Here is a 25,672-nt window from a genome sequence, read left to right as displayed (position 1 = left end):
ATCCATAACTGTAACTAACTATAGCTCTCCTATATTCAAGAACCTCATTGCATTTGTAGTGAAAACAACCCCTGAGTATACTAGTTAGCATCTAAATGCTAGTTGTTTCTTTATTTCTGGAGTAAAAATCTGATCAGTTCAACTATAGAGTCTTGCTGAAGCAAGCATGAGCACAGGACTGGCGCTGAAGTCAGATGGATTTCTTGTTCAGACACAGTGTAGCTATTCGTTTGCAGTATTTCAGACTACTGTGGTCAGTTGGTAATAAGTGAATTAATAAGTAAAAGCAAATGCTGGAGGAGTTTTAAGAAGCACATTTGGGGAAGTAGTTCATCTTTTAAACAAAAGCCAATGAATGGTATCTGGACTGTATTAGAAATGCTGTGTGCAGCAGGAATAGGGAGGTGATTGTCTCCTTGTACTTGGCTCTGGTGAGGCCACCCTTTGAGTGTTGTGTTCAGTTTTGGGCACCTCATTACAAGAGGGGTGTGAAGGTGCTGGAGTGAGTGCAGGGGAGGGCAATGAAGCTGGGGAAGGGCCTGGAGAATAAATCTTATGAGGAGTGACTGAGGGACCTGGCGATGGTTAGTTTGAAAAAGAGGAGGCTGAGGGGAGACCTCATCACTGTCTTACAGCTACCTGAAAGGAGGCTGTGGAGAAGCTGTTGCTGGTCTCTTTTCACAGGTAAGTAGCGATAGAACAAGAGAGAATGGCCTCAAGCTGCAACTAGGTAGGTTTAAACTGGATATTAAGAAAAAAACGTTCAGAGGAGCAGTGGTCAGGCATTGGAATGGACTGCCCAGAGACGTGGTTGAGTCACCAACTATTTGGATGTGGTGCTTGGGTATATGGTTTAGGATGCACCTTATAGAGTAGGGTTGTTGATGGACTTGATGATCCTGGGGGGTCTTTTCCAACCTGAATGTTTCTGTGATTTCTCTTTTGTTCTCCTCTCTGCTTGCATCTGAAAGGTACAAGCTGTGATGTGTGGGGCCCCAGTTTGCTGCTGCTCTAAGAAGAGGCATGCTAATTGGAGGAGAAATCTTTTAATTAGAATAAAGTCCTTCATGACTCTTCTCACTAGCTTCTACAAGAAAATGTTTTTTTCACAGTAAAGCTATGACATGATTTCACAATAAGTAGGACATTTTTCCTCGGGATTTTTTTCCCCGCATGTTTTTCATGCAGATAGTAACTCTTGGTTGTTTACAAAACAAATTTTGCCTAGAATGACTCTGAAGGGATCCCCTTTCAGGAAAGACAGCACATGTAGTAATCTTTGATCTTGTTTTGTTGGTAGTCCCTTAAGTTAGAATGGTAAAAAAGCAGCCCTGTGGAGAGGGACCTGGGGGTCCTGGTGGGTAACAAGTTAACCATGGCACAGCAACGTGCCCTTGTGGCCAAGAAGGCCAATGGGATCCTGGGGTGTATTAGGAAGAGTGTGTGCAGCAGATCAAGGGAGGTTTTCATAGAATCAGCCAGGTTGGAAGAGACCTCCAAGATCAGCCAGTCAACTGGACCATGGCACTAAGTGCCTCATCCAGGCTTTGCTTGGACACCTCCAGAGACGGTGCCTCCACCACCTCCCTGGGCAGCCCATTCCAATGGGAAATCACTCTCTCTGCCAACAACTTCCTCCTAATATCCAGCCTAGACCTACGCCGGCACAACTTGAGACTGTGTCCCCTTGTTCTGTTGCTGCTTGCCCGGGAGAAGAGACCATCCCCCACCTGGCTACAATGTCCTTTCAGGTAGTTGTAGACAGTAATAAGATCACCCCTGAGCCTCCTCTTCTCCAGGCTAAACAACCCCAGCTCCCTCAGCCTCGCCTCATAGGGTTTTCCTCCTCTACTCTGCCCTTGCGAGACCCCATCTTGAATACTGTGTTTAGTTTTGGGCTCCCCAGTTTAAGAGGGGCAGGGATCTGCTGGAGAGAGTCCAGCGGAGGGCTAGGAGGATGATTAGGAGACTGGAGGTCATGGCTTATGAGGAGAGGCTGAGGGACCTGGGGCTTTTTAGTCTGGAAAAGAGAAGACTTAGAGGGGATTTGATAGATGCTTATAAGTATCTGAGGGCTGGTTAGGAGTGGTGGGGACAGGCTCTGCTTACTTGCTCCCTATGATAGGAGAAGGAGCAATGGGTGTAAATTGCAGCACAAGACGTTCCACCTCAACACAAGTGGGATCTTCTTTACTGTAAGGGTCACAGAGCACTGGCACAGGCTTCCCAGAGAGGTTGTGGTGTCTTCTTTCCTGGAGACTTTCAAGGCCTGTCTGGATGTGTTGATCTGTGTTAGATAGTATTGTCCTGCTCTGGCAGAGGGATTGGACTCGATGATCTCCTTGGGTCCCTTCCAACCCCTAACATCCTCTGATCCTGTGGTACTGTTTCTGATTTGCTGGTACAACAGTTACCCTCAGAATGCAAGCTTATTTCCATCCAGCACAAAAAAACAGAAGACACCTTAACCCACCACATTTAGCATCTTGATTTATTAAAAGTGCTTAATTGGAGATCTGTTAGAACATAGAAGGAGAGAGAATTTCAGTATCTAGGAAAAACATTCAGTCGCAAGAGCTGGGCATAGGTGACAGGTTCTGATTTATTTGTGGCATTGTAACAGTAGTGTGAATTTCAGCTGATACTGTTTGGAAGGTGTATAGAGCATCAGCATGTGGCTGTCCATGGCTCTGATTTCAAATAGGTACATACAGTAGCAACTGAAACGTGCTGGAGATGAGCTTGTTCTCTGTGTGGAAGGTTTTGCAGGTGCTGTGGAGGGCTGGGTTAGTTCCTCTTTTTGATTTATTATTGCTGATTCAGGTACTCTGATATCTTTACCCTAAAGCACGGATTCAGTGCCTCTGAAAACCATCTAGAAATGAAAGACTCTTTGGCAGAGGTTGAGGGGAGTCCAGTCACTGATTTCGAAACACTTTTCCATAGTTTTTACATGAAAAGGAGTTCCAGGACCAGCTTCAGAAATGTTTGTAGAGAGCTAGTGGCATCCTGGCCTGCATCAGGAATGGTGTGGTCAGCAGGAGCAGGGAGGTCATTCTGCCCCTGTACTCTGCACTGGTCAGACCACACCTCGAGTACTGCGTTCAGTTCTGGGCCCCCCAGTTTAGGAAGGACATTGAGATGCTTGAGCGTGTCCAGAGAAGGGCGACGAGGCTGGTGAGAGGCCTCGAGCACAAGCCCTACGAGGAGAGGCTGAGGGAGCTGGGATTGTTTAGCCTGGAGAAGAGGAGGCTCAGGGCAGACCTTATTGCTGTCTACAACTACCTGAAGGGTGGTTGTGGCCAGGAGGAGGTTGCTCTCTTCTCTCAGGTGGCCAGCTCCAGAACAAGAGGACACAGCCTCAGGCTGCACCAGGGGAAATTTTGGCTCGAGGTGAGGAGAAAGTTCTTCCCTGAGAGAGTCATTGGACACTGGAATGGGCTGCCCGGGGAGGTGGTGGAGTCGCCGTCCCTGGGGCTGTTCAAGGCAGGACTGGACGTGGCACTTGGTGCCATGGTCTAGCCTTGGGCACTGTGGTAAAGGGTTGGACTTGATGATCTGTGAGGTCTCTTCCAACCTTGGTGATACTGTGATACTGTGATAAAGGAGGAGGATGTAGCAGCTAGTCTTCTATAAAGTGATGCTCTCATTTAAGGTGCTTGAGAGCTCCAAGTTAATCACTAATGCCTGTAATGATGCTATGATGATCTGCTGTTGTTTTATAGTTTTGTTGGAAGCTATTATGAAGAATGGAAGTGCTGCTGGGGGAGGCGCTTACTGTCGAAAGCCAGCCAGTAACAGCGATCAAAGTAAGCCCAATAACACTAAGGAGGGCAACACATCTGCTGCAGGAGAAAGTGGAAAAGGCTACACCAAAGACCAAATGGATGGAGTATTCAGGTATGGCCTTGCTTACTTATGGCTTTTTATTCTCTGTATTATCTACTCATGTTTTCAGCTGTAGCATCTAAAGAAATAACAGAAAATTCAAAGTTAGCTGAGGAGGGATACTGACCTGTAGTGACTCAAAGGAAGGGGAGAGTTTCACTGTGTTTAAACACAGTATGAGATGCTGTCACTTTCTGTGAGAAAAATGATACTCTTCAAACTGTCCAGGTTACTTTATGTAAAGATAATATTCATAATAATTGATAAGTAGATCTGATAAACTGAAGGAGCAAAAAAAATTCTTTAGTACAACTTGCAGGACAGTGTTTCCATTCTTAAATATTTCTATACTCAAGATATAAGCTCACTGTGCTGGTTTGGGTTTTTTTCCCACATACCCAAGGGGCACTGATCACTGCCAACGTCCTCAAGTATTCTTCCCTTTAGGAGCTACTGACTCTGTATTAGTAACTGAATATAGTCTGAGGGAGAGTATTCCTGATGTAACTGCATGTGCCACTTCAACCATTCTTACAAGCTTTAGTGAGCAGTTGGACAGAGTAACTCTGAGCTCTCTGATTAGGGTCACTGATTAGTGTGCTTGAAGTTGTCCAGCTCACTTGAATTTGCTAGTGACACTATGTTTAAGAAGCATACTGAAGACATTCTTGAAGCAATATGACTAATTTAACTGCATTACTCTAGTAATGTGGGTAGGTAGGAGTACAAACCAGCACCTTTGTGCTATTTTTGTCTTTTTTCCACATACCCAAGGGACACTGATCGCTACCAAGCTACCATAACACTGCTGTAGAACATTACAAGAGCTTGCAAACAAGTTGCTGGCTGGGGAGATGCATTAAGGTGCAATATCTTTCTACTGATTGCATAAGCTAAGCTGTCAGCCCGCGGCTTGGATGGCAACACTCTGTGCTGGGTTAGGAGCTGGCTGGAGGGCTGGACCCAGGGAGTGGTGGTGAATGGTGCCACATCCAGCTGGTGGCCAGTGACTAGTGGTGTCCCTCAGGGATCAGTGCTGGGCCTCATCCTCTTTAACATCTTCATAGATGACCTGGATGAGGGCATGGAGTCAGTCATCAGCAAGTTTGCAGATGACCCTAAGCTGGGGGCAGATGTGGCTGGGTTGGAAGGCAGAAGGGCTCTGCAGCGGGACCTTGACCGCCTGCACAGATGGGCAGAGTCCAAGGGGATGGCTTCAATAGCTCCAAGTGCAGGGTGCTGCACTTTGGCCACAACAACCCCATGCAGAGATACAGGCTGGGGTCGGAGTGGCTGGAGAGCAGCCAGACAGAGAGGGATCTGGGGGTGCTGGTTGATACCCACCTGAACATAAGCCAGCAGTGTGCCCAGGTGGCCAAGAGAGCCAGTGGCATCCTGGCCTGCATCAGGAATGGTGTGGTCAGCAGGAGCAGGGAGGTCATTCTGCCCCTGTACTCTGCACTGGTTAGACCACACCTTGAGTGCTGTGTTCAGTTCTGGGCCCCCCAGTTTAAAAGGGACATTGAGATGCTTGAGCGTGTCCAGAGAAGGGCGACAAGGCTGGGGAGAGGCCTTGAGCACAAGCCCTATGAGGAGAGGCTGAGGGAGCTGGGATTGGTTAGCCTGGAGAAGAGGAGGCTCAGGGGTGACCTTATTGCTGTCTACAACTACCTGAGGGGTGGTTGTGGCCAGGAGGAGGTTGCTCTCTTCTCTCAGGTGGCCAGCGCCAGAACAAGAGGACACAGCCTCAGGCTGTGCCAGGGGAGATTTAGGCTGGAGGTGAGGAGAAAGTTCTTCACTGAGAGAGTCATTGGACACTGGAATGGGCTGCCCGGGGAGGTGGTGGAGTCGCCATCTCTGGGGCACTTCAAGGCAAGGTTGGACGTGGCACTTGGTGCCATGGTCTAGCCTTGAGCTCTGTGGTAAAGGGTTGGACTTGATGATCTGTGAGGTCTCTTCCAACCCTAATGATACTGTGATACGCACCTGAAGATGAGCCAGCAGTGTGCCCAGGTGGCCAAGAGAGCCAGTGGCATCTTGGCCTGCATCAGGAATGGTGTGGTCAGCAGGAGCAGGGAGGTCATTCTGCCCCTGTACTCTGCACTGGTTAGACCACACCTTGAGTGCTGTGTTCAGTTCTGGGCCCCCCAGTTTAGGAGGGACATTGAGATGCTTGAGCGTGTCCAGAGAAGGGCGACAAGGCTGGGGAGAGGCCTTGAGCACAAGCCCTACGAGGAAAGGCTGAGGGAGCTGGGATTATTGGAAAGACTTTGTGAACTAGCACAAAGTTTAAAAAGAAAGAAAAAACCAAGATCATTTGCATTAACCTTTCCCTTTTTATGCTTTGCAGTGTGTATTGTTCATTATCCATGACATGACTTCAGAATTAGTTTGGAGGTACAGCTAGGTCATACGTTTCGTACAAGATTCAAATGGTTTTAAGATTCTCATGGTGCCTGATGTCTCTGTTTTAATAAATAAGCCATGGCATATTACCTTTTTGACATGTGAAAGGTAGCTGCCATGATTAGTAGCATGCTGAAGTTGGATTGCTGTTGTTTGAGAACTGTGGTGGAATACTGCTTTTCCTGCCCTGCCAGTGCCTGCCTCTGGTAGAGCAGCACAAAAAGGATGTTTTCTGTTTGAAGCTTTGAACTAGATTGAAACAAACTAATCGAGGGGTGAGTTCTGTAGTATTCTTGTGACATAGATTAGGAGCTTTCCTCTCCCACACACTACTTGAAATTTACCAGACTAGCTCAGATGACTTGGAAGTGAGATGAAGCTATATTTACCTCAAAGCAAAACTTACAAGCATATATATGCAATCTATTTAGAAGTATTTACAGCTATGCACAAATTAGAACTAATACAGAAAGCAAAACTCCTTCCTGGCCAAACTGCCCAGAAGGGCTCCAAGCTACCCCTCCTCTTTCTCTCTCTACTTTTCTCAGACAGGCAAACAAAAAAACCCAAAAGCCAGCAAAGCTTACATTGTTAGATTAGAGATTAGAGGTATCAGATCTAAGGAGAAAAGAATAGGGCAAGGACCCAGGACAAAGTGAGGGAAGGTTGCTTACATTTTTCCTTTTTATCCCACTCAGCAACCAGTGAATGATACAGACTTTATCATTTTCTTGTTATAGAGTCACAGAATCAGGCAGGGCTGGAACGGACCACAAGGATTGTCTAGTTCCAACCCTCCTGCCATGGGCAGGGAAACCTCACACTAGATTAGGCTGGCCAGAGCCCCATCCAGCCTGGCCTTAAACACCATCAGGTATGGGGCTTCAACCACCTCCTTGGGCAACTGGTTCCAGGCTCTTACCACTCATGATCAAGAACCTCTTCCTAACATCTAGTCTGAATCTACCTATTTCTACCTTTGCTCCTTTCCCCCTAGTCCTGTCACTACCTGACATCCTAACAAGCTCCTCCTCAGCTTTCTTGTGGGCCCCCTTCAGACACTGGAAGGCCACAATAAGGTCTCCTCAGAGCCTTCTCCTCTTTAGACTGTACAACCCCAACTCCTCAGTCTCATAGGAGAGGTGCTCCAGCCCTCTGATCATTCTTGTGGCCCTTCTCTGGACACCTTCCAGCACATCCATATCCCTCTTGTAATAGGGGCTCCAGAACTGGATGCAGTACTCCAGGTGGGGTCTCACCAGTGTGGAGTGAGGGGGAGGATCACTTCCCTCACCTTGCTGGTCACACTTCTCTTGTGCAACCCAGGATCTCTTGGTTCTCTGGGCTGCAAGAGCACACTGATGGCTCATATTGCACTTCTTGTCCGTCAGCACCCCCAAGTCCCTCTCCTAAGTGTCATCTGGTAGTGGTCAAAAATAATCAGTAGCTTGATTTGAATTCACTGAGTAACCAAAAAAATTGCCTTTACACATTTTGTGGATCCTGGCCTGGATCAGGAACAGTGTGACCTGTAGGACAAGGGAGGTATTCTTCCCTTGTACTCAACACTGGTCAGGCCACAGCTTGAGTCCTGTGTCCAGTTCTGGGCTCCTCAATTCAAGAGAGATGTGGAGATACTGGAACGTGTCCAGAGAAGGGCAACAAAGCTGGTGAGGGGCCTGGGACACAGCCCTGTGAGGAGAGACTTGAGGGAGCTGGGGTTGTGCAGCCTGGAGAAGAGGAGGCTCAGGGCAAACCTCATTGCTGTCTACAACTACCTGAAGGAAGGCTGCAGCCAGGTGGGGTTGGTCCCTTCTGCCAGGCAATCAGGAGTAGAACAAAGGGACACAGTCTCAAGTTGTGCCGGGGTAGGTCTAGGCTGAATGTTAGGAGGAAGTTGTTGTCAGAGAGAGTGATTGGCATTGGAATGGGCTGCCCAGGGAGGTGGTGGAGTCATTGTCCCTGGAGGTGTTGAAGCAAAGCCTGGATGAGGCACTTAGTGCCATGGTCTGGTTGCCTGGATAGGGCTGGGTGCTAGGTTGGACTGGATGATCTCAGAGGTCGCTTCCAATCATCTTCTATGATTCTATGAATGTAACCTTGTGTGACTGACTTTCTCCAGGCCTGCTGAGACTTTTACAAATTCATCAAAGAGACATACATTGTTCCTTTTTTTAACATGGAGTCAGGAAGATAATTAACTGGAAGTGGAATAAGAGCAATCAACATATACTAACATGGAAAAAGAGTTTAAAACAAAAAACCCACACCACAAAGCAAAGCAATCAGGACATGCCTTTAATTAGGCTGCTAGAACTAGTGTGAATTGTTAAAATACCCAGTTGAATGGTTGAGAAAGTGAAGGTGGAAATTGCAGGCATAGAAGGCCTGTCATGGAAATGTGGCACAGAAGACAGGAGGGACTACAGTTTTTGTAGTAAATATAAAAGCTGAAACAAAATCTGGAGAAAAGTATGCTGGTGTAAACACAGCCTTGAAGATTTCATGTAGTACTACAGCAAGCACCCAACGTGTTGTTGAATCTATCAGTTAAAGAGATCTGAAACTTATGGTGCATTTATCTAGGGGGAATAAAGCTGGTACCAGCTTGAGTTCTTCACCAACACTTTGACCTTCTCTTCCTAATCTAGAGTGCTTTTCACAGGCTGTGCCTGTGTCATCCAAACTGTGACTGGCACCTACCCAATGGAGCTGGAAAAAGCAATTTGCATCAGACCCTCTGGCATCATTGGGAACTTGATCTATAGAGAAATGAGTCTGAATTTCACTGTGTTTCTCTACCCAGCTAGGATCAGAAGTCAGTGTGGCTTCCTCTTCCTCAGTTCTTTGGCACTAACATTTACGTTACTGCTCACTGGGCTGCTCGGTTCAGGTGACCACTGGGAGAAAAGGTTTTGGCTGCAGTCAAAGCGTTTGTCCTTTGGGTCATCCCTGCACATGTAGACAAAGGCTTTTGAAGGCTCTTTGAAATTCTTAGTCATACTCAAAGCTTTATTATCACAAGTATTTGGTACAGAAATGCAAGTGTCTCTGATAGGTTTTGTTAACTTGATAAACGTTGTTGATGCTGACCTGATCTGAACTGTAGGTTTGAAAACTGAAACATAGCACAGCAGTAGGGTCACATAATTTTGTGCTCACAGTACAGCCAGTGGTGGTAGCCCCCCAGAATTTTTGCAGGTGAGAGCAGACATTTTCGAACTTGAAGAGCTTCCTCTGCCTTCAGGCATCAGGGCATAGAGGAGCACAGCGTCAGGAAGAACTGCTGCAGTTGGATGACTTCGTGTACTGCAGGTACAAATGCAAGCTGGGATAGTGGAGATTTGCAAGTCATGGCAAGATACCTCTGTTAAGACAGCACATATGTATGTAGGCCATCGTTGCCCTCGTGCTGTATGAAAGGTTTATTCTTTTAAAGTCAGTTGTTATTATTGCAGGAAGATCCAGCAATATGCCCTCCCAACTCAGCCAGCAAATCTGGTAGGAAGAAGACAGTGCTAAGGTGCTGGCAGAGGACCTTGGACAGATATTAACTAAACAACCAAAATAAATTGATAGCAATTCAGATACACAAAACGTGTTGTACAGTCTAAAGAGGAGAAGGCTCTGAGGAGACCTTGTTGTGGCCTTCCAGTGTCTGAAGGGGACCCACAAGAAAGCTGAGGAGGAGCTTGTTAGGACGTCAGGTAGTGACAGGACTAGGGGGAACAGAGCAAAGGTAGAAACAGGTAGATTCAGACTGGATGTTAGGAAGAGGTTCTTCATCATGAGTGGTAAGAGCCTGGAACCAGTTGCCCAAGGAGTTGGTTGAAGCCCCATACCTGAAGGTGTTTAAGGCCAGGCTGGATGGGGCTCTGGCCAGCCTAATCTAGTGTGAGGTTTCCCTGCCCATGGCAGGAGGGTTGGAACTAGACAATCCTTGTGGTCCTTTCCAACCCTGCCTGATTCTGTGACTCTATAACAAGAAAATGATAAAGTCTGTATCATTCACTGGTTGCTGAGTGGGATAAAAAGGAAAAATGTAAGCAACCTTCCCTCACTTTGTCCTGGGTCCTTGCCCTATTCTTTTCTCCTTAGATCTGATACCTCTAATCTCTAATCTAACAATATAAGCTTTGCTGGCTTTCGGGGTTTTTTGTTTGCCTGTCTGAGAAAAGTAGAGAGAGAAAGAGGAGGGGTAGCTTGGAGCCCTTCTGGGCAGTTTGGCCAGGAAGGAGTTTTGCTTTCTGTATTAGTTCTAATTTGTGCATAGCTGTAAATACTTCTAAATAGATTGCATATATATGCTTGTAAGTTTTGCTTTGAGGTAAATATAGCTTCATCTCACTTCCAAGTCATCTGAGCTAGTCTGGTAAATTTCAAGTAGTGTGTGGGAGAGGAAAGCTCCTAATCTATGTCACAAGAATACTACAGAACTCACCCCTCGATTAGTTTGTTTCAATCCAGTTCAAAGCTTCAAACAAAAAAACATCCTTTTTGTGCTCCTTTACCAGAGACCCTGGATAACCTACAAGGCAAGTTTCTGCCTACACTTTCTCATCAGGAGCTAGCTCTGGTTTGATGCACTGGCTCTAAGGAGATCATGATGGTGGGTCCCATGCTGACCTGAACATCTTCTGACTGATATCCACTATTCCTGCTTTTCTCACCAGAGTTGCCCACTTTGGGATTTTCTCTGATTGTGAATGGAAAAACACTGAAGTGAGGTTTTGGGCATTAGAAGAACAGATTGCTATCTCTTGGATTGTTCTTTTGGGTTGTTTTTTGCCACTTGTCTCCTCTCTGCATACTAGAGTTGTTAAATAAATGCATGTATTAACTGCAAAGAAGTTGCAGTTGTCACCAGAACAAGAGGACACAGCCTCAGGCTGCGCCAGGGGAAATTTAGGCTGGAGGTGAGGAGAAAGTTCTTCACTGAGAGAGTCATTGGACACTGGAATGGGCTGCCCAGGGAGGTGGTTGAGGCCCCATCCCTGGAGGTGTTTAAAGCCAGGCTGGCTGAGGCTGTGTGCAGCCTGCTCTAGGGTAGGGTGTCTCTGGGCATGGTAGGGGGGTTGGAACTGGCTGATCCTTGTGGTCCCTTCCAACCCTGACTGATTCTATGATTCCATACATTTTCTTTCCATTTCTTCTAGATGATGGATTTATTGTGGGCTCTCTTTTTTTTAGTTAGGTTTATCAGCTTCCAAACTGGAAGCTCAATATAATGAGCTATATTTATTTCACAGGAAGTTTGTGTTGGCAGCTGCCTCTATACATTCAAAACATTGCTCTCATGAGCACTTCGCCAAGACTGCTATGAAAGCTCTTGCTATTTGAGCACAGGAAGAGACATCTCTCAAATGAAACTTGATTTGATCAGTCTGTGAGCTGTGAAGGGGCCACCCACGATGGCGTGCCAGTGTTCCCTTAATTACAGGCTACTCTGTCTTTCATGAAAATGCCAAAGGCTTGCTTGCCCTCTTTTTTTCCACTTGGCTGCCCTGTCTATAGTCTTTACAACACTAATCCCATATTTCCCTAGAAATCTGTGTATTTAAGAGAATGTGGGCATAGTTACAGCCACGTGGAGAGACTTAACACAAAGCTTTTAAAATGGTGCCACACCCAGCTGGCGGCCAGTCACTAGTGGTGTCCCTCAGGGATCTGTGCTGGGCCCCATCCTCTTTAACATCTTCATAGATGACCTGGATGAGGGCATGGAGTCAGTCATCAGCAAGTTTGCAGATGACACCAAGCTGGGGGCAGATGTGACTGAGTTGGAAGGCAGAAGGGCTCTGCAGCGGGACCTTGACCGCCTGCACAGATGGGCAGAGTCCAAGGGGATGGGGTTCAATAGCTCCAAGTGCAGGGTGCTGCACTTTGGCCACAACAACCCCATGGAGAGATACAGACTGGGGTCGGAGTGGCTGGAGAGCAGCCAGACAGAGAGGGATCTGGGGGTGCTGATTGATACCCGCCTGAACATGACCCAGCAGTGTGCCCAGGTGGCCAAGAGAGCCAGTGGCATCCTGGCCTGCATCAGCAATGGTGTGGTCAGCAGGAGCAGGGAGGTCATTCTGCCCCTGTACTCTGCACTGCTTAGACCACACCTTGAGTGCTGTGTTCAGTTCTGGGCCCCCCAGTTTAGGAGGGACATTGAGATGCTTGAGTGTGTCCAGAGAAGGGCGACGAGGCTGGGGAGAGGCCTTGAGCACAGCCCTATGAGGAGAGGCTGAGGGAGCTGGGATTGGTTAGCCTGGAGAAGAGGAGGCTCAGGGGAGACCTTATTGCTGTCTACAACTACCTGAGGGGTGGTTGTGACCAGGAGGAGGTTGCTCTCTTCTCTCAGGTGGCCAGCACCAGAACGAGAGGACACAGCCTCAGGCTGTGCCAGGGGAAATTTAGGCTGGAGGTGAGGAGAAAGTTCTTCCCTGAGAGAGTCATTGGACACTGGAATGGGCTGCCCGGGGAGGTGGTGGAGTCGCCGTCCCTGGAGCTGTTCAAGGCAGGATTGGACATGGCACTTGGTGCCATGGTCTGGCCTTGAGCTCTGTGCTAAAGGGTTGGACTTGATGATCTGTGAGGTCTCTTCCAGCCCTGATGATACTGTGTGTGATACTGTGTGTGTAAAATATTTATGGATGTAATTTCCATGCCTTGCTCAGCCCAGGCTGTTTCTTTAGGTGTGCACCAAATGTCAGCGTGCTTTGTTTCTGCAGTGCAAGTTTGTGACTCAGCCTCACTTTCTTAAGTCTCTGAATTCTTACCCAAGTAACTTGGTTTCATTTTAAGGCATATTTATTGCTTTGGTCAGTTCTTTCTGCCCACATAGAATTAATGTTCTCTCTCTCCCCCCTCTAATTGTTCTTTCTCTCTTCTGGGTTATTGTAAAGCATAGCAGATCATTGCATCATTTCCAGATTTTGCTTTTCCTGTCTGAGTGAGATCACAGTATCACCAAGGTTGGAAGAGACCTCATAGATCATCAAGTCCAACCCTTTACCACAGAGCTCAAGGCCAGACCATGGCACCAAGTGCCACATCCAGTCCTGCCTTGAACAGCTCCAGGGACGGCGACTCCGCCACCTCCCCAGGCAGCCCATTCCAGTATCCAATGACTCTCTCAGTGAAGAACTTTCTCCTCACCTCAAGCCTAATGACCTGCACAAAGAATACTACTTAGTTTTCAACAGTGCTACACTGAAGATGAGATGAGCTGGATCTGTAATTGTTGGAGCTGTTACTGTTTCTCTGAATTTAGATAAACACGGGCAGAAAGTTAGGATCTAGATTCATTCTGAGCAGCAGAGGTCTTTTCACATGCTTTATTTCCCTGAAAAGTGTCTGCATGGATGGTGTTACAACTTTTGTTTGGAGAAACAGAGGTATGTTTTGGTTTGTTTCATATCATGCATACCCATGTGCATGTGCTGATGATAGTCAAAACAGGCCTTCCCACCTGCTACCTCTGCAAAGCAAATGTGGAATCCTTATTTTATGCATTAACAACAGTGATATTCATAAAATTGGGCATGAGGAAATGCTACAGTAATTGCAAATTAAAACCTTTTCTTACAACTGCAGAAGTTCTAGAGCAGAAGTAGTAAAATAAATGTAGGTAATCAGTAATTTTGAGTACAAATGTTTGTCCAGCATCTTTGTCGGTGACATGGATTGTTCAACATCTCTGTTGGTGGCATGGACAGTGGCACTGAGTGCACCCCTAGCAAGTTTGCTGATGACACCAAGCTATGTGGTGCAGCCCACACACTGGAGGGAAGGGATGCCTTCCAGAGGGACCTGGACAGGCTGGAGAGGTGGGCACAAGCCAGCCTCATGAGGTTCAACAAGTCCAAGTGCAAGGTCCTGCATCTGGCTCCAGGCAATCCCAAGCACAAATACGGGCTGGGCAGTGACTGGCTGGAGAGCAGCCCTGAGGAGAGTGACTTGGGGGTGCTGGTGGACAAGAAGCTCAGCATGAGTCAGCAGTGGGCACTTGCAGCTCAGAGGACCAAGTAGATCCTGGGCGGCATCAGAAGAAGTGTGGCCAGCAGGTCGAGGGAGGTGATTTTCCCCCTCTATTCCACTCTGGTTAGACCTCAGCTGGAGTACTACATCCAGTTCTGGAGCCCCTATTACAAGAGGGAAGTGAAGATGCTGGAGTGTGTCCAGAGAAGGGATGATCACAGGGCTGGAGCACCTCTGCTGTGAGGACAGACTGAAAGAGTTGGCACTGTTCAGTCTGGAGAAGAGGTTCCCAGGTGACCTTCTTTTGGCCTTCCAGGATCTGAAGAAGGCCTACAAAAATGCTCAGGAAGGATTTAGGATTTTTTAGGCTCTCAGGAAGTGACAGGACTAGGGAGAATGGAGCAAAGGTGGAGATGGGTAGGTTCAGCCTGGACGTGCGGAGGAAGTTGTTGAGCGTGAGAGTGGTGAGAGGCTGGAATGGGTTGCCCAGGGAGGTGGTTGAGGTCCCATGGCTGGAGGTGTTTAAGGCCAGGCTGGATGAGGCTGTGTGCAGCCTGCTCTAGGGTAGGGTGTCCCTGGGCATGGCAGGGGGTTTGGAACACGATGCTCCTTGTGATCCCTTCCAACCTTGACTGGTTTCTATGATTCTAGTATTGAAAAAAATGATTATTTTTTAATCCTTCATATTGAAAGCAAGAGATGTATTGCATCAGTACATTCTATTACCTCAAACATTTTGTTTACATTTTACTTCATTTTCTTTTGCAGTATAAAGAAATGTCAAAATTATTATGAAGTCCTTGGGGTGTCAAAGGATGCAGGTGACGAAGACCTAAAGAAGGCTTACAGAAAACTTGCTTTGAAATTCCACCCGGACAAAAACCATGCACCTGGAGCAACAGAGGCTTTTAAAAGTAAAAAACTCCATTTTTACTTAAAATATCTTTTCTGGTTAAGCTTTGTCAGATTATAATAAATTCATCAGCATTGGTCAGTTCTCTTTTTAAAGATCTGTCAGTGTTGTGTTTTGTAACTAGTATGAAACTCATATTGGAGTCGCCATCCCTGGAGCTGTTCAAGGCAGGACTGGATGTGGCACTTGGTGCCATGGTCTAGCCTTGAGCTCTGTGGTAAAGGGTTGGACTTGATGATCTGTGAGGTCTCTTCCAACCCTGGTGATCCTGTGATATTTTAATTCAAGAGAATATTTCACAGGCTCACAGGATGTTAAGGTTTGGAAGGGACCTCTGGAGATCTTCCAGTCCAACCCCCCCTGCTAGAGTAGAACCATAGAATCTAGCACAGGTCACACAGGAACACATCCGGCTTGAAAGTCGACAGAGAAGGAACCTCCACAACCTTTCTGGGAAGCCTGCTCCAGTGCTCTGTGACCCTTACATAAAGAAATTCTTCCTTGTGTTGGAGGCTGGTTGTTAGGAGGAAGTTCTTCACAGAAAGAGTGATTTCCCATTGGAATGGGCTGCCCAGGGAGGAGGTGGAGGCACCATCCCTAGAGGTGTTCAAGAAAAGACTGGATGAGGCACTTAGTGCCATGGTCTGGTTGACTGGCTAGGGCTGGGTGCTAGGTTGGACTGGATGATCTTGGAGGTCTCTTCCAACCTGCTTGATTCTATGATTCTATTCCTGTGCTGTAGCTTACATCCACTGCCCCCCCATTCTGTACCAGGACACAAGTGAGCAGAGGCTATCCCTGTCCCTTCCTGACCCCCAGCCCTCAGATATTTATAAACATTTATTAGATCTGTTCTCAGCCTTCTTATTTCCAAACTAAAAAGCCCCAGGCCTCTCGGCCTTTCCTCATAAGGCTGTGCTCCCTTAATTATCCTTGTGGCTCTCTGTTGGGCTTTATTATCTTAAGGTATACGTAGAAATATAGAAAAATAACATGGTATTTTGCTGAGGGGTTTAATTTCAAAGGATTAACTGTGATTTTCAGGTACAAAGTGCAAATACTTGATCTGTGACACCCAATTGCACTTTTTACTGTTGTTGACTTTACGTAGTCAATGACATCTTGCTGTCTGGGATCTTTACTATACTTGAACTTGAAAAAAAAAACCCAAATGGTACCAAAATGGAGTTTTTACTGAATCACCTACCAAGGTAAGTATATTTTCCTTAGAATTCCTTTGATGTGGGTGGTTTTATTACTTTTTCCACGCAAACCCACTTGAAACTGACTGAAAGAGTAGGGGTTGTTCAGTCTGGAGAAGAGGAGGTTCCCAGGTGACCTTCTTGTGGCCTTCCAGGATCTGAAGGGGCCCTACAAAAAAGCCCAGGAGGGAATTTTTAGGCTACCAGAGAGTGACAGGACTAGGGGGAATGGAGCAAAGTTGGAGGTGGGTAGGTTCAGACTGGCTGTGAGGAGGAAGTTATTCATCATGAGAGTGGTGAGAGGCTGGAAGGAGTTGCCCAGGGATGTTGCCCCATCCCTGGAGGTGTTTAAGGCCAGGCTGGATGAGGCTGTGGGCAGCCTGCTCTAGGGTAGGGTGTCCCTGGGCATTTCAGGGGGGTTGGAACTGGCTGATCCTTGTGGTCCCTTCCAACCCTGACTGATTCTATGATTTCAGACATGGCCTTAATAATAGCTGCCTCTGACCATTTCTTAGGTAACATTTGCTGTCTCACTTTACCTGCTCAAAGGTTGCCAAGAACAGCCTTGTACAACCAAAATTGTTGAGGAAAAGCTTTTTAAAACTTGAAACTATGTAGACAGTAATGAAACAAATGTGACTCTCTAAGAAACTATCATGCATAAATGAACAATCTAATTGTGGTGCTTCTCTTGTTTCTTTGTTTTTCCCAAGTGAGATTTGCGTGCAGACACTTGAAAAAAGTCAATGAGGTAAAACTCTTAAATTGAGGAGGTAGCAAACAAAACAAACCATACCAAAAGAAAGTCCTGAGCAAGACTTCCAATACAGACTTTAAGGGGTAATTATAATGATATATTAACAATTCCAGATGAAAAGAAGATAGAATATAGCAGGAAAGTTGATTGCTAATGATGATTTTAATGCAACTCTCTGATGGCTTTAGCTGAAAAAGATACTACTCTTAGAAAATTGGCCCCAGCTCTATGCATAAAATAATTCTTTCTTGTTAATATAGAATCACAGAATCAACCAGGTTGGAAGAGACCTCCAAGATCATCCAGGCCAACCTAGCACCCAGCCCTAGCCAGTCAACTAGACCATGGCACTAAGTGCCTCATCCAGGCTTTTCTTCAACACCTTCAGGGACGGTGCCTCCACCACCTCCCTGGGCAGCCCATTCCAATACCAGTCACTCTCTCTGGGAAGAACTTCCTCCTAACATCCAGCCTAGACCTCCCCCAGCACAACTTGAGGCTGTGTCCTCTTGTTCTGTTGCTGGTTGCCTGGGAGAAGAGACCAAATCCCACCTGCCTACAACCTTCTTTCAGGTAGCTGTGGACAGCAATGAGGTCACCCCTGAGCCTCCTCTTCTGATGTTTTGTTGTTATGTAATCTTTAACACTGCCTCTTGGCACAAGCTTGATTCCTTCAGTTTAATTTCTCTTTCTGATTTTTAACTAGATTTGACTGCATGTGGCACTTGATGCCATGGTTTAGTTGATTAAGTGGTGTTGGGCGATAGGTTTGACGTGATGAGCTTGAAGTCCTTTTCCAACCTGATTAATTCTGTGATTCTGTGAGTGAAGAAACATAAAATTTTGTAAGGAAATGTTGACCAGAAACTATTTCATAAAATATTTTATCTTGCATTGAAATTTCTGTCATCTTTTTCTGTGACTGAGGAAATTTATTATTTAGTTTGCCTTTAACAGTGTCTGAGTTTCTAACATCTAGGTGAGAAAAGGAGTTTCGTGTGACTGAGGAAATGTATTGTTTAGTTTACCTTTAAAGGTGTCTGAGTTTCTAACATCTAGCTGAGAAAAGGAGTTTCATAGTAATAGCTATGGTTTCTATGCTAGTTTGAGCCTAGCTGGGATATTTTGGTGAGAAGAATTAGATTACAGGCTGTGAAAAGCAAACAATGGTGATATCTGCTTCACTCATAGGCTTGCTGAGATGTATAAGAACAAGAACATAAATATAGATAACAGAGTTGCTCTCTGGTTTTGGCTGCTTGCCTTCTCTCTCTAACCTGCTGTCTGACTAATCTGTCTGCTTCCTACCCACCATGGCTGATTTTCCAAACTCACTTTGAACGTAAAGCAAAGTTTGGGATAAGTTAGAGGGGTGGAAAGAAGGTGGAAGTGTGGGTGAGAGCCTCTCCTGGGGACTCTGATTTCTGGGAGGGCTGCTATGTTTCTGTATTACTTTTTAACTTGTATATTTCTGTCTATAGCTGTAAATGTTGTAAATATCTGCTTGTATATTGTGCTGAGCTGTAAATAGAAAGCTTCACTCAATTTCCAGCTCAGCTGAGTCTAGTCTGGGTGATTTTCTTTAGTGTGGGGGCACAGGGAACACCCAAGTCATCACAACATCATAATAATGCTTTATTTTAAGGAAAGGTAACATCAGAATATAGAAGTGATGGTGATCTTAGTGCAAGGTACTTAGTGAGATCTTTAGTGGATGTGATGGTTTGGGTGTTACCCACCCCCCTACACTTTGCACCTTTCACAAACTTTTGATGACTGATGGCTTTTCAACTCCAAAAAACATAATCTCTGTGTCAGTTGGCTGCAAAGGCAAGCTTTTGTTGCAGAGGCCTTGAGGAGAGGGGAGTGAAAGCAGAAAGAATTTAATGCAGATATGACTGAATGAGGATTGTTCATCGAGTGCCAGCAGAAATTTTCCTTCAGTCTGCAAGACCTGTGTGTCTGTGCACAGCAGCTAGGGTTAAAAGCTTTTAAAGTCAGCAGAGCCTGTGGTTTTGCACACTGATTTTTTAACATGCTCGCCTAACTGGTTTTTTTTTAACCCTTTCTACCGTCAAAACTGAAGTTGTTCATTTGTGATAACGTGGCTTGAGAGGGCTCTAGCATCCAGGTACTCCAAACAGTGAAGTTGTATCACCAGCCTTAGGAGCACACATGTTCCTGCCATGTATGCCTGTTGTGCTCTTCACCTTAAGTCATGCAAAAATGTAGAATTATTAATGTAATCCTTGAAATACCTTGCAAAGCACATAGCAAAAATTCACATTCTTGTGGACAATAAAGCTTCTGCATTTGAAGGGGTCACCACTCACCAAATAAAGCCAAACAAACCCTACTGAGTCACTGGATCACAGGATACTAGGAGTTAGAAGGGACCCAAAGAGATCATCGAGTCCAACCGCCCGGACAGAGCAGGACCACACAATCTAGCATGGATCACAGACGAACGCATCCAGACAGGCCTTGAAAGTCTCCAGGGAAGAAGACTCCACAACCTCTCTGGGAAGCCTGTTCCAGTGTTCTGTGACCCTTACAGTAAAGAAGTTCCCCCTTGTGGAACCTCTTGCACTGCAAGAGTCTGTGATGTTTTTGAGCTAGGCTGCTAGGGCAGAGGGAACTTTGCAATTAGCCAGCTTCAAAGCTTCCATTGTCATGTGTCCTGCCTTCTATTCTTTGTAGTTCCAACATTGCCACAGGTGTAGGTATTCTCCAAGAAAAAGAAATGAAGCTCTCCTGCCTTCTGCCTGGTTCAATAGGATAAAAGGCCTTTTAATAGTGTTGGTGGGAAACTTTGTGGCAGTTGTGCTAAGAAAAGCAGAGGTGTTTCTGGGGCTCTTGTTCTACTGTAGTCGATTTGTAACACATAGTGAAGGACATGATTTGCTGCCTGCTCTTGACTTTGAAATGGCACTGTTTGTGCTGGAATAGTTCCTATCTGTCATTTATGGGAATTGTCTTTTGTTCCTTGCTTCAGAAATTGGAAATGCCTATGCTGTGCTGAGCAATCCAGAAAAACGAAAGCAGTATGACCTTACAGGCAACGAAGAGCAAACCTGCAATCACCCTAGCAACGGTAGATTCAACTTCCATAGAGGCTGTGAGGCAGACATCACTCCAGAGGATCTATTCAACATGTTTTTTGGAGGGGCCTTCCCAACAGGTATTTGTATACATCAGTTTAACCACTGGGATACAGTGGGTACGGCCCAAAGTGGCGTTAGAGTTTGTGACACTACAAAACCACTAAAATAACTCAACCTTGCCTCTGACCCCAACTCATTCATGTGCATCACATTGTTTTTTCTCTAAGTGCTGCTAAATCCCCCAAATGTGAGTTCAGTTCTTTGGGGTTACTATGGTGATTCTGTGGTACATGAAATCAGTTGTCTTAGAGCTTGAAATATTTGGACTTTGAAATGGTAAGATCTCTTAAAATTATGTATCACTGTTCAGTAATTTTAAAGGCTTTCTGTTGTTAGTTCTGTATTGGCCTCTAAATAGTTGGGGATTTACATGATTTAAATGTGGATATTTCTTTCCTTAGGTAGTGTACATTCATTTTCTAATGGTCGTGCTGGCTACAGTCACCCTAATCAGCACCGTCAGAGTGGACATGAGAGGGAGGAGGAGAGGGGTGATGTATGTTTATACACCATTGATTTTAAACTATGGATTGTGAAATTTGCTGAGAGTCACCTGCCTGTTTGTGCAGGGCCTCTGTACTGTAGAGGAAGATTTATAATTGCTAGTTCTATATTTTGAAGCTCGGGCAGGTTGTAGTCTCACTGCTTAGTAAACAGACATGCACATTTGGGAAGATAATAACCTGGTTTTGTAAATCTGTTGTTGTATGTCACTATCTTACTCGTGGCTGGTAGCATTAGCCTAAATATGCCACTAACTCCAGTCCCTAATCCTTGTCTACATATAAAATGTTATTAGGACTGAAGTAAGAATTGAACTTAAAGCTCAGTGTTCAGTTATATGTATGATACCCACATCTGTCTAATTACATACGACTCTATAGATGAGGCCAAACCGTGGCATAAAATGTAAATTAATCCAACAATTGATTTAGAAATCACTTATGGCTGCATGCTAACCCATGGATGAACTCTTGCAGCTTGAGCACTCTGAATGTTGTGTATGCATTGGAAAGTTAAGGTAACATCACAGGGTTTGCAGGCTCGCAGCTGTAATTTTCCCAGCAGCTTTCGATGCTTAAAGCAGAACGTCATGCTCAGTGTTAAACCTTGTCAGATGTACCTGTTGACTTTGTGCTGTTTTGTGAAATCTCTTTTCTTCCTTAGGGAGGTTTCTCTATGTTCATTCAGCTGATGCCTATTATTGTGTTAATCCTTGTCTCCTTGTTGAGCCAGTTGATGGTCTCTAACCCTCCTTACGCCTTATACCCAAGATCGTAAGTAACACTCAATTACATTAGCTTGAAGCAAAGGGAAGGATAACCCTCTTACACTTGGAACCATTTTAGAGGGCTTTCCATTAGTTCATCCATGATATCCCACAGTGAGGAAAGGGAAGAAACATATAGGCAAAGAACAAAACTTGAAAGTTAGGTGCTAAGAGCCTGCTGTGTCAATGTAATGGAGGAAAGAAGTCAGCAATACCTGGAGTTTAGGATGTCTTCTAATACAAGGTAGTGGATCCTCACAACATAGCAGGCTGCAAAGGCGTTGGCATCTCAAACATATTTGATCCAATTCTGCAACTTAATAAGGCTTATTATTCTTTAGGGGGCCTTCTGTGTCTGCAGTAAGTGAACTACTTGATAGCAACTTTCTCCTCCTTGTTTAAGTTTTGAACTAGATGAGGGCTGGGTAAATGGTCTGTTCCTCATGCTTCATTCTAAGTGAGGGTAAAATTACTTATTTTCTTGCAAAGAATTCTACCAGTGAAACTTGTCTGTTTTGTACAGTAGGATATAAAAACCTTTTTTTCCTTGAGAAAAATAAATTTAACCAAGCCTGCAGACTAGCCTGTAGACTTAGTCTACTTGCCACAGTTATTTTAAAGGTCTTTAGTTGCTTGCAGAGCTCTCAACCCCACCACAGGAAGGTTTGTTTTCTCCTCTCATATTTTTAAGAGTTCTTTATTTCCAGAGTGTGATGTTTTTCCCTTGAGTGTGATGTTTTTCCCTTCTGCAGATAAGCTGTCATGATGGTTATAAGCCAAAATGTTTTTACACAGTATTTGATTTTGCAATCTGCAGAATGCCAGCAGGAAAACAGATTTGTCAGGGCTGGCAGAAAACACTTTAGACTTGGAGATGCTTCTGCCAGGTTACTGCAGAATAGTGACCTCTTTTTCTTTCTGATGAGTTGGTAATTTTCTATTATCAAACTTTCTATTTGCCTAAATGTGTCTTAATAAAGTGAGATTTTTTTTTCAAGGTCAAGGGTTTAAGCACAGAAATTCAGTGTTCAGGTAAAGGAAGTGATTTTATTCTGTGGCACATTATATAATCATTCACTTCATTGCTTACCTTGAAATGGCAAGTTCAGTAATGTGCTGTTCTTCTGTAATAGCAATGGCTTTTAAAAGTGTATTTGTGGTGTGAAAAAAAAAATCAGCCTCTAGTTTCTCTCTCGCCTCTCCCTCCTTTATTGCAGAAGTACAGGGCAAGTCATACAAATGCAGACAGAAAACTTGCACGTCGTATATTATGTCAATAAGGACTTTAAAAATGAATACAAAGGAGCATCATTACAGAAAGTGGAGAAGAGTGTGGAAGAGGATTATGTGTCCAACATTCGTAACAACTGCTGGAAAGAGAGGCAACAAAGTAAGTTGGGTAATATGTGTGACTTCATGAAAGTGTGTATTGCTATTTAAAGAAAAAAGATTGCCTCAGCAAGGAAGAATCATAGAATCAACCAGGTTGGAAGAGACCTCCAAGATCAGCCAGTCCAACCTAGCACCCAGCCCTAGCCAGTCAACCAGACCATGGCACTAAGTGCCTCATCCAGGCTTTGCTTCAACACCTCCAGGGACGGCAACTCCACCACCTCCCTGGGCAGCCCATTCCAATGCCAATCACTCTCTCTGGGAAGAACTTCCTCCTGACTCAGCCAGCTGGAAATTAAGGAACAAAGCTTTAAATTTATAGTTTATCACAATATACAAGCAGATATTTACAATATTTACAGCTGTATACAGAAATATACAAGGTAAAAGTAATACAGAAACACAATACTCCTCCCAAAACCAATCAGAGTCCCTAGGAGGGCTCCCAACCCAATCCTTCCCCTCCACCTCCCTCCTTCCCTTCCCTCAGAAACAACCAGATCAACCCACATATATCTCATATGATAAATCTGGAGATCTGAGGTGAGATGTCAAAAAGATGACAAGGAGGTTAGAGGAAAAAGGGCTAGGTGCACTAGAGAGTCAAAGGCAGAGACAGCCACAGAGACCAGATCAACAGAAAGAAGGCACAGCCAGAAGTGAGAGTCAAGAAATGCTTGTTTTGTTAAAATACCTGAGTAAGAACACAAGTGTAAGGTTCTCTATGGTTTCTAACTTCTCTAGGTGTTCCCAGTGTCACTTAATTTCTGTTTTACTCAGTGGCCGAACAACCATCATCAACTCATCAGCAACTTTATCTTGCTGTTTTACTATCTGTGACCATTCCTCAGGAAATTAAAGACCACAGTGAATTGATAACGAGCAAGAAATTGCTCTTTCTGTTAAGGATAAAAGCTAAGCATTCTAATTTCTTCCACGTTATTTTATCTTGGCAATATCTCATTTCTCTAGGTGCTTTTATATATAAAATATTTAAAGGTGTTTACAGCAAAGGAAAAGAATAATCTGCCTGGGACCATAGTACATACTAAGGACATGCAGCATGTGAATCAGTGCTTAGTATTCTGCCAGTGCTGAATATTTTTTTCCCTAGACTTGGTGCCTTGGCTATATTAGATCTTAAATCCAGGAGTTTTTTAGTTTAGCATCTACTTTAATATTATACAAGAAGCTCCTTTCTTTGAAAAGCCTTTAATTCAGAGTTAAAGCATAAAATGGCATTGACCATCTCCAAATCATAATCTATTTTGACCTGTTATTCTGTTACCTCTGACCATTGTTTTGAACCTTTCATGCTCTATGAGACCAGTGCTGCTGAAACAACATCAGTATTGAAGCTGGAGGGTTGCAACTTTTCAGTTGGTAAACTTGAGTAATAGTTTGCTGGATTAAAGTATTAGTTAACTGTCAGTAAACAGAGCAGAAGCAAACAGAATGCTCTTCTCTGAATGAAATCATGTGTTCCTGCACAGCTTCACTCTTTGCAGTCCAATGATGCCAAGCCTTTCAGCTGAAATGGTCCTTAAGCTTCTCCCAGGTGTAAAAGACTGCCTGGCATCATGGCTGGTCAGAGGTCTGAGCAGGACTACATGCATGCTTTAGAGTTGGCTTGCACAAGCTGCATTGCCCATGCATAGCAGGCTCAGTAGTGCCTGGAGGCTTTATAGTCCTTGCTCATGAGTACCTGTTGCTTATGCATAAGTAGGAGGTTCTGAAGTGACCTTCTTGTGGCCTTTCACTATCTGAAGGGGGCCTACAAAAAAGCTGGGGAGGGACTTTTTAGGATACCAGGGAGTGACAGGACTGGGGGGAATGGAGCAAAGCTGGAGATGGGTAGGTTCAGACTGGATGTGAGGAGGAAGTTGTTGAGCTGTAGACAGAAATGTACAAGTTTAAAAGGTAAGACAGAAACACAACAGCCCTCCCAGAAACCTGAGTCTCCAGGAGGGGCTCCCAACCAACCTTCCACCTCCCACCCCTCAATCTCATCCCAGACTTTGCCTTATGTTCAAGGTGAGTTTGGAGGATCAGCCAGGGGGTTAGGAAGCAGAAGGATTAGTTACACAGAAAGCAGGTTAGGGAGAGAAGGGAGGCAGCCAGAGCCAGAGAGAGCAACTCTGTTATCTATGTTTATGTTCTTGTTTTTATACTTATCAGCAAGCCTATGAGTGCAGTAGACATCACCATTGTTTCCTTTTCACAGCCTATAATCTAATTCTTCTCACCAAAATATCCCAGCTAGGCTCAAACTAGCACACATGCTCAGCATTGAGAATGGACTTTTGGGCCCAGACAAGACTAAGCTGTCAATTGTATGCAGGATCACTGAGTGTGCCTTGTATTTTCAATTCAGAAGTAGCAGGGGATTTGGTTGGTTGGTTTTAATCAGGTACTGCTGTAAGAGATGTGAGAGTGCTGGAAAGCTATCACCACTTTTCCTGCTCAGAAAGATGAAGTGCTTGTGAAGAGCCAGCAGAGGGAAGCTGTATCAGTGCCGATCAGGGAGCATCAGTGGTTAGTTAGAATAGATAGAAGGAAAAGAGGGCAAGAATTAAACAGAATCACAGAATTTCTTAGATTGGAAAAGACCTTCAAGGTCATCGGATCCAGTCGTTAGTTTCACACTGACAAGGCCTTGACTGAACCAAATCATAGAATCATAGAATCAGTCAGGGTTGGAAGGGACCA

At 45.0% G+C, this 25,672-nt stretch overlaps 1 protein-coding gene across 1 annotated transcript in view; it reads left to right on the top strand.

The window, feature by feature from the left end:
* Positions 1 to 25,672, top strand: part of DNAJB14 (DnaJ heat shock protein family (Hsp40) member B14) — a 35,259-nt gene that overhangs the window by 5,418 nt on the left and 4,169 nt on the right. Inside the window, exons 2-7 of the mRNA XM_064148384.1 lie at positions 3,726 to 3,900; positions 15,034 to 15,179; positions 20,133 to 20,318; positions 20,703 to 20,797; positions 21,469 to 21,578; positions 22,789 to 22,961. Coding sequence (XP_064004454.1) covers positions 3,726 to 3,900; positions 15,034 to 15,179; positions 20,133 to 20,318; positions 20,703 to 20,797; positions 21,469 to 21,578; positions 22,789 to 22,961 — 885 coding nt within the window. The remainder of the gene's footprint in view (positions 1 to 3,725; positions 3,901 to 15,033; positions 15,180 to 20,132; positions 20,319 to 20,702; positions 20,798 to 21,468; positions 21,579 to 22,788; positions 22,962 to 25,672) is intronic.

Source organism: Pogoniulus pusillus, chromosome 9 (assembly GCF_015220805.1).
Source record: "Pogoniulus pusillus isolate bPogPus1 chromosome 9, bPogPus1.pri, whole genome shotgun sequence".
NCBI classification, from domain to species: Eukaryota; Metazoa; Chordata; class Aves; order Piciformes; family Lybiidae; genus Pogoniulus; species Pogoniulus pusillus.
Note: the sequence above shows the minus strand (reverse complement) of the source record. Positions and strands in the feature narration are given on the sequence as shown.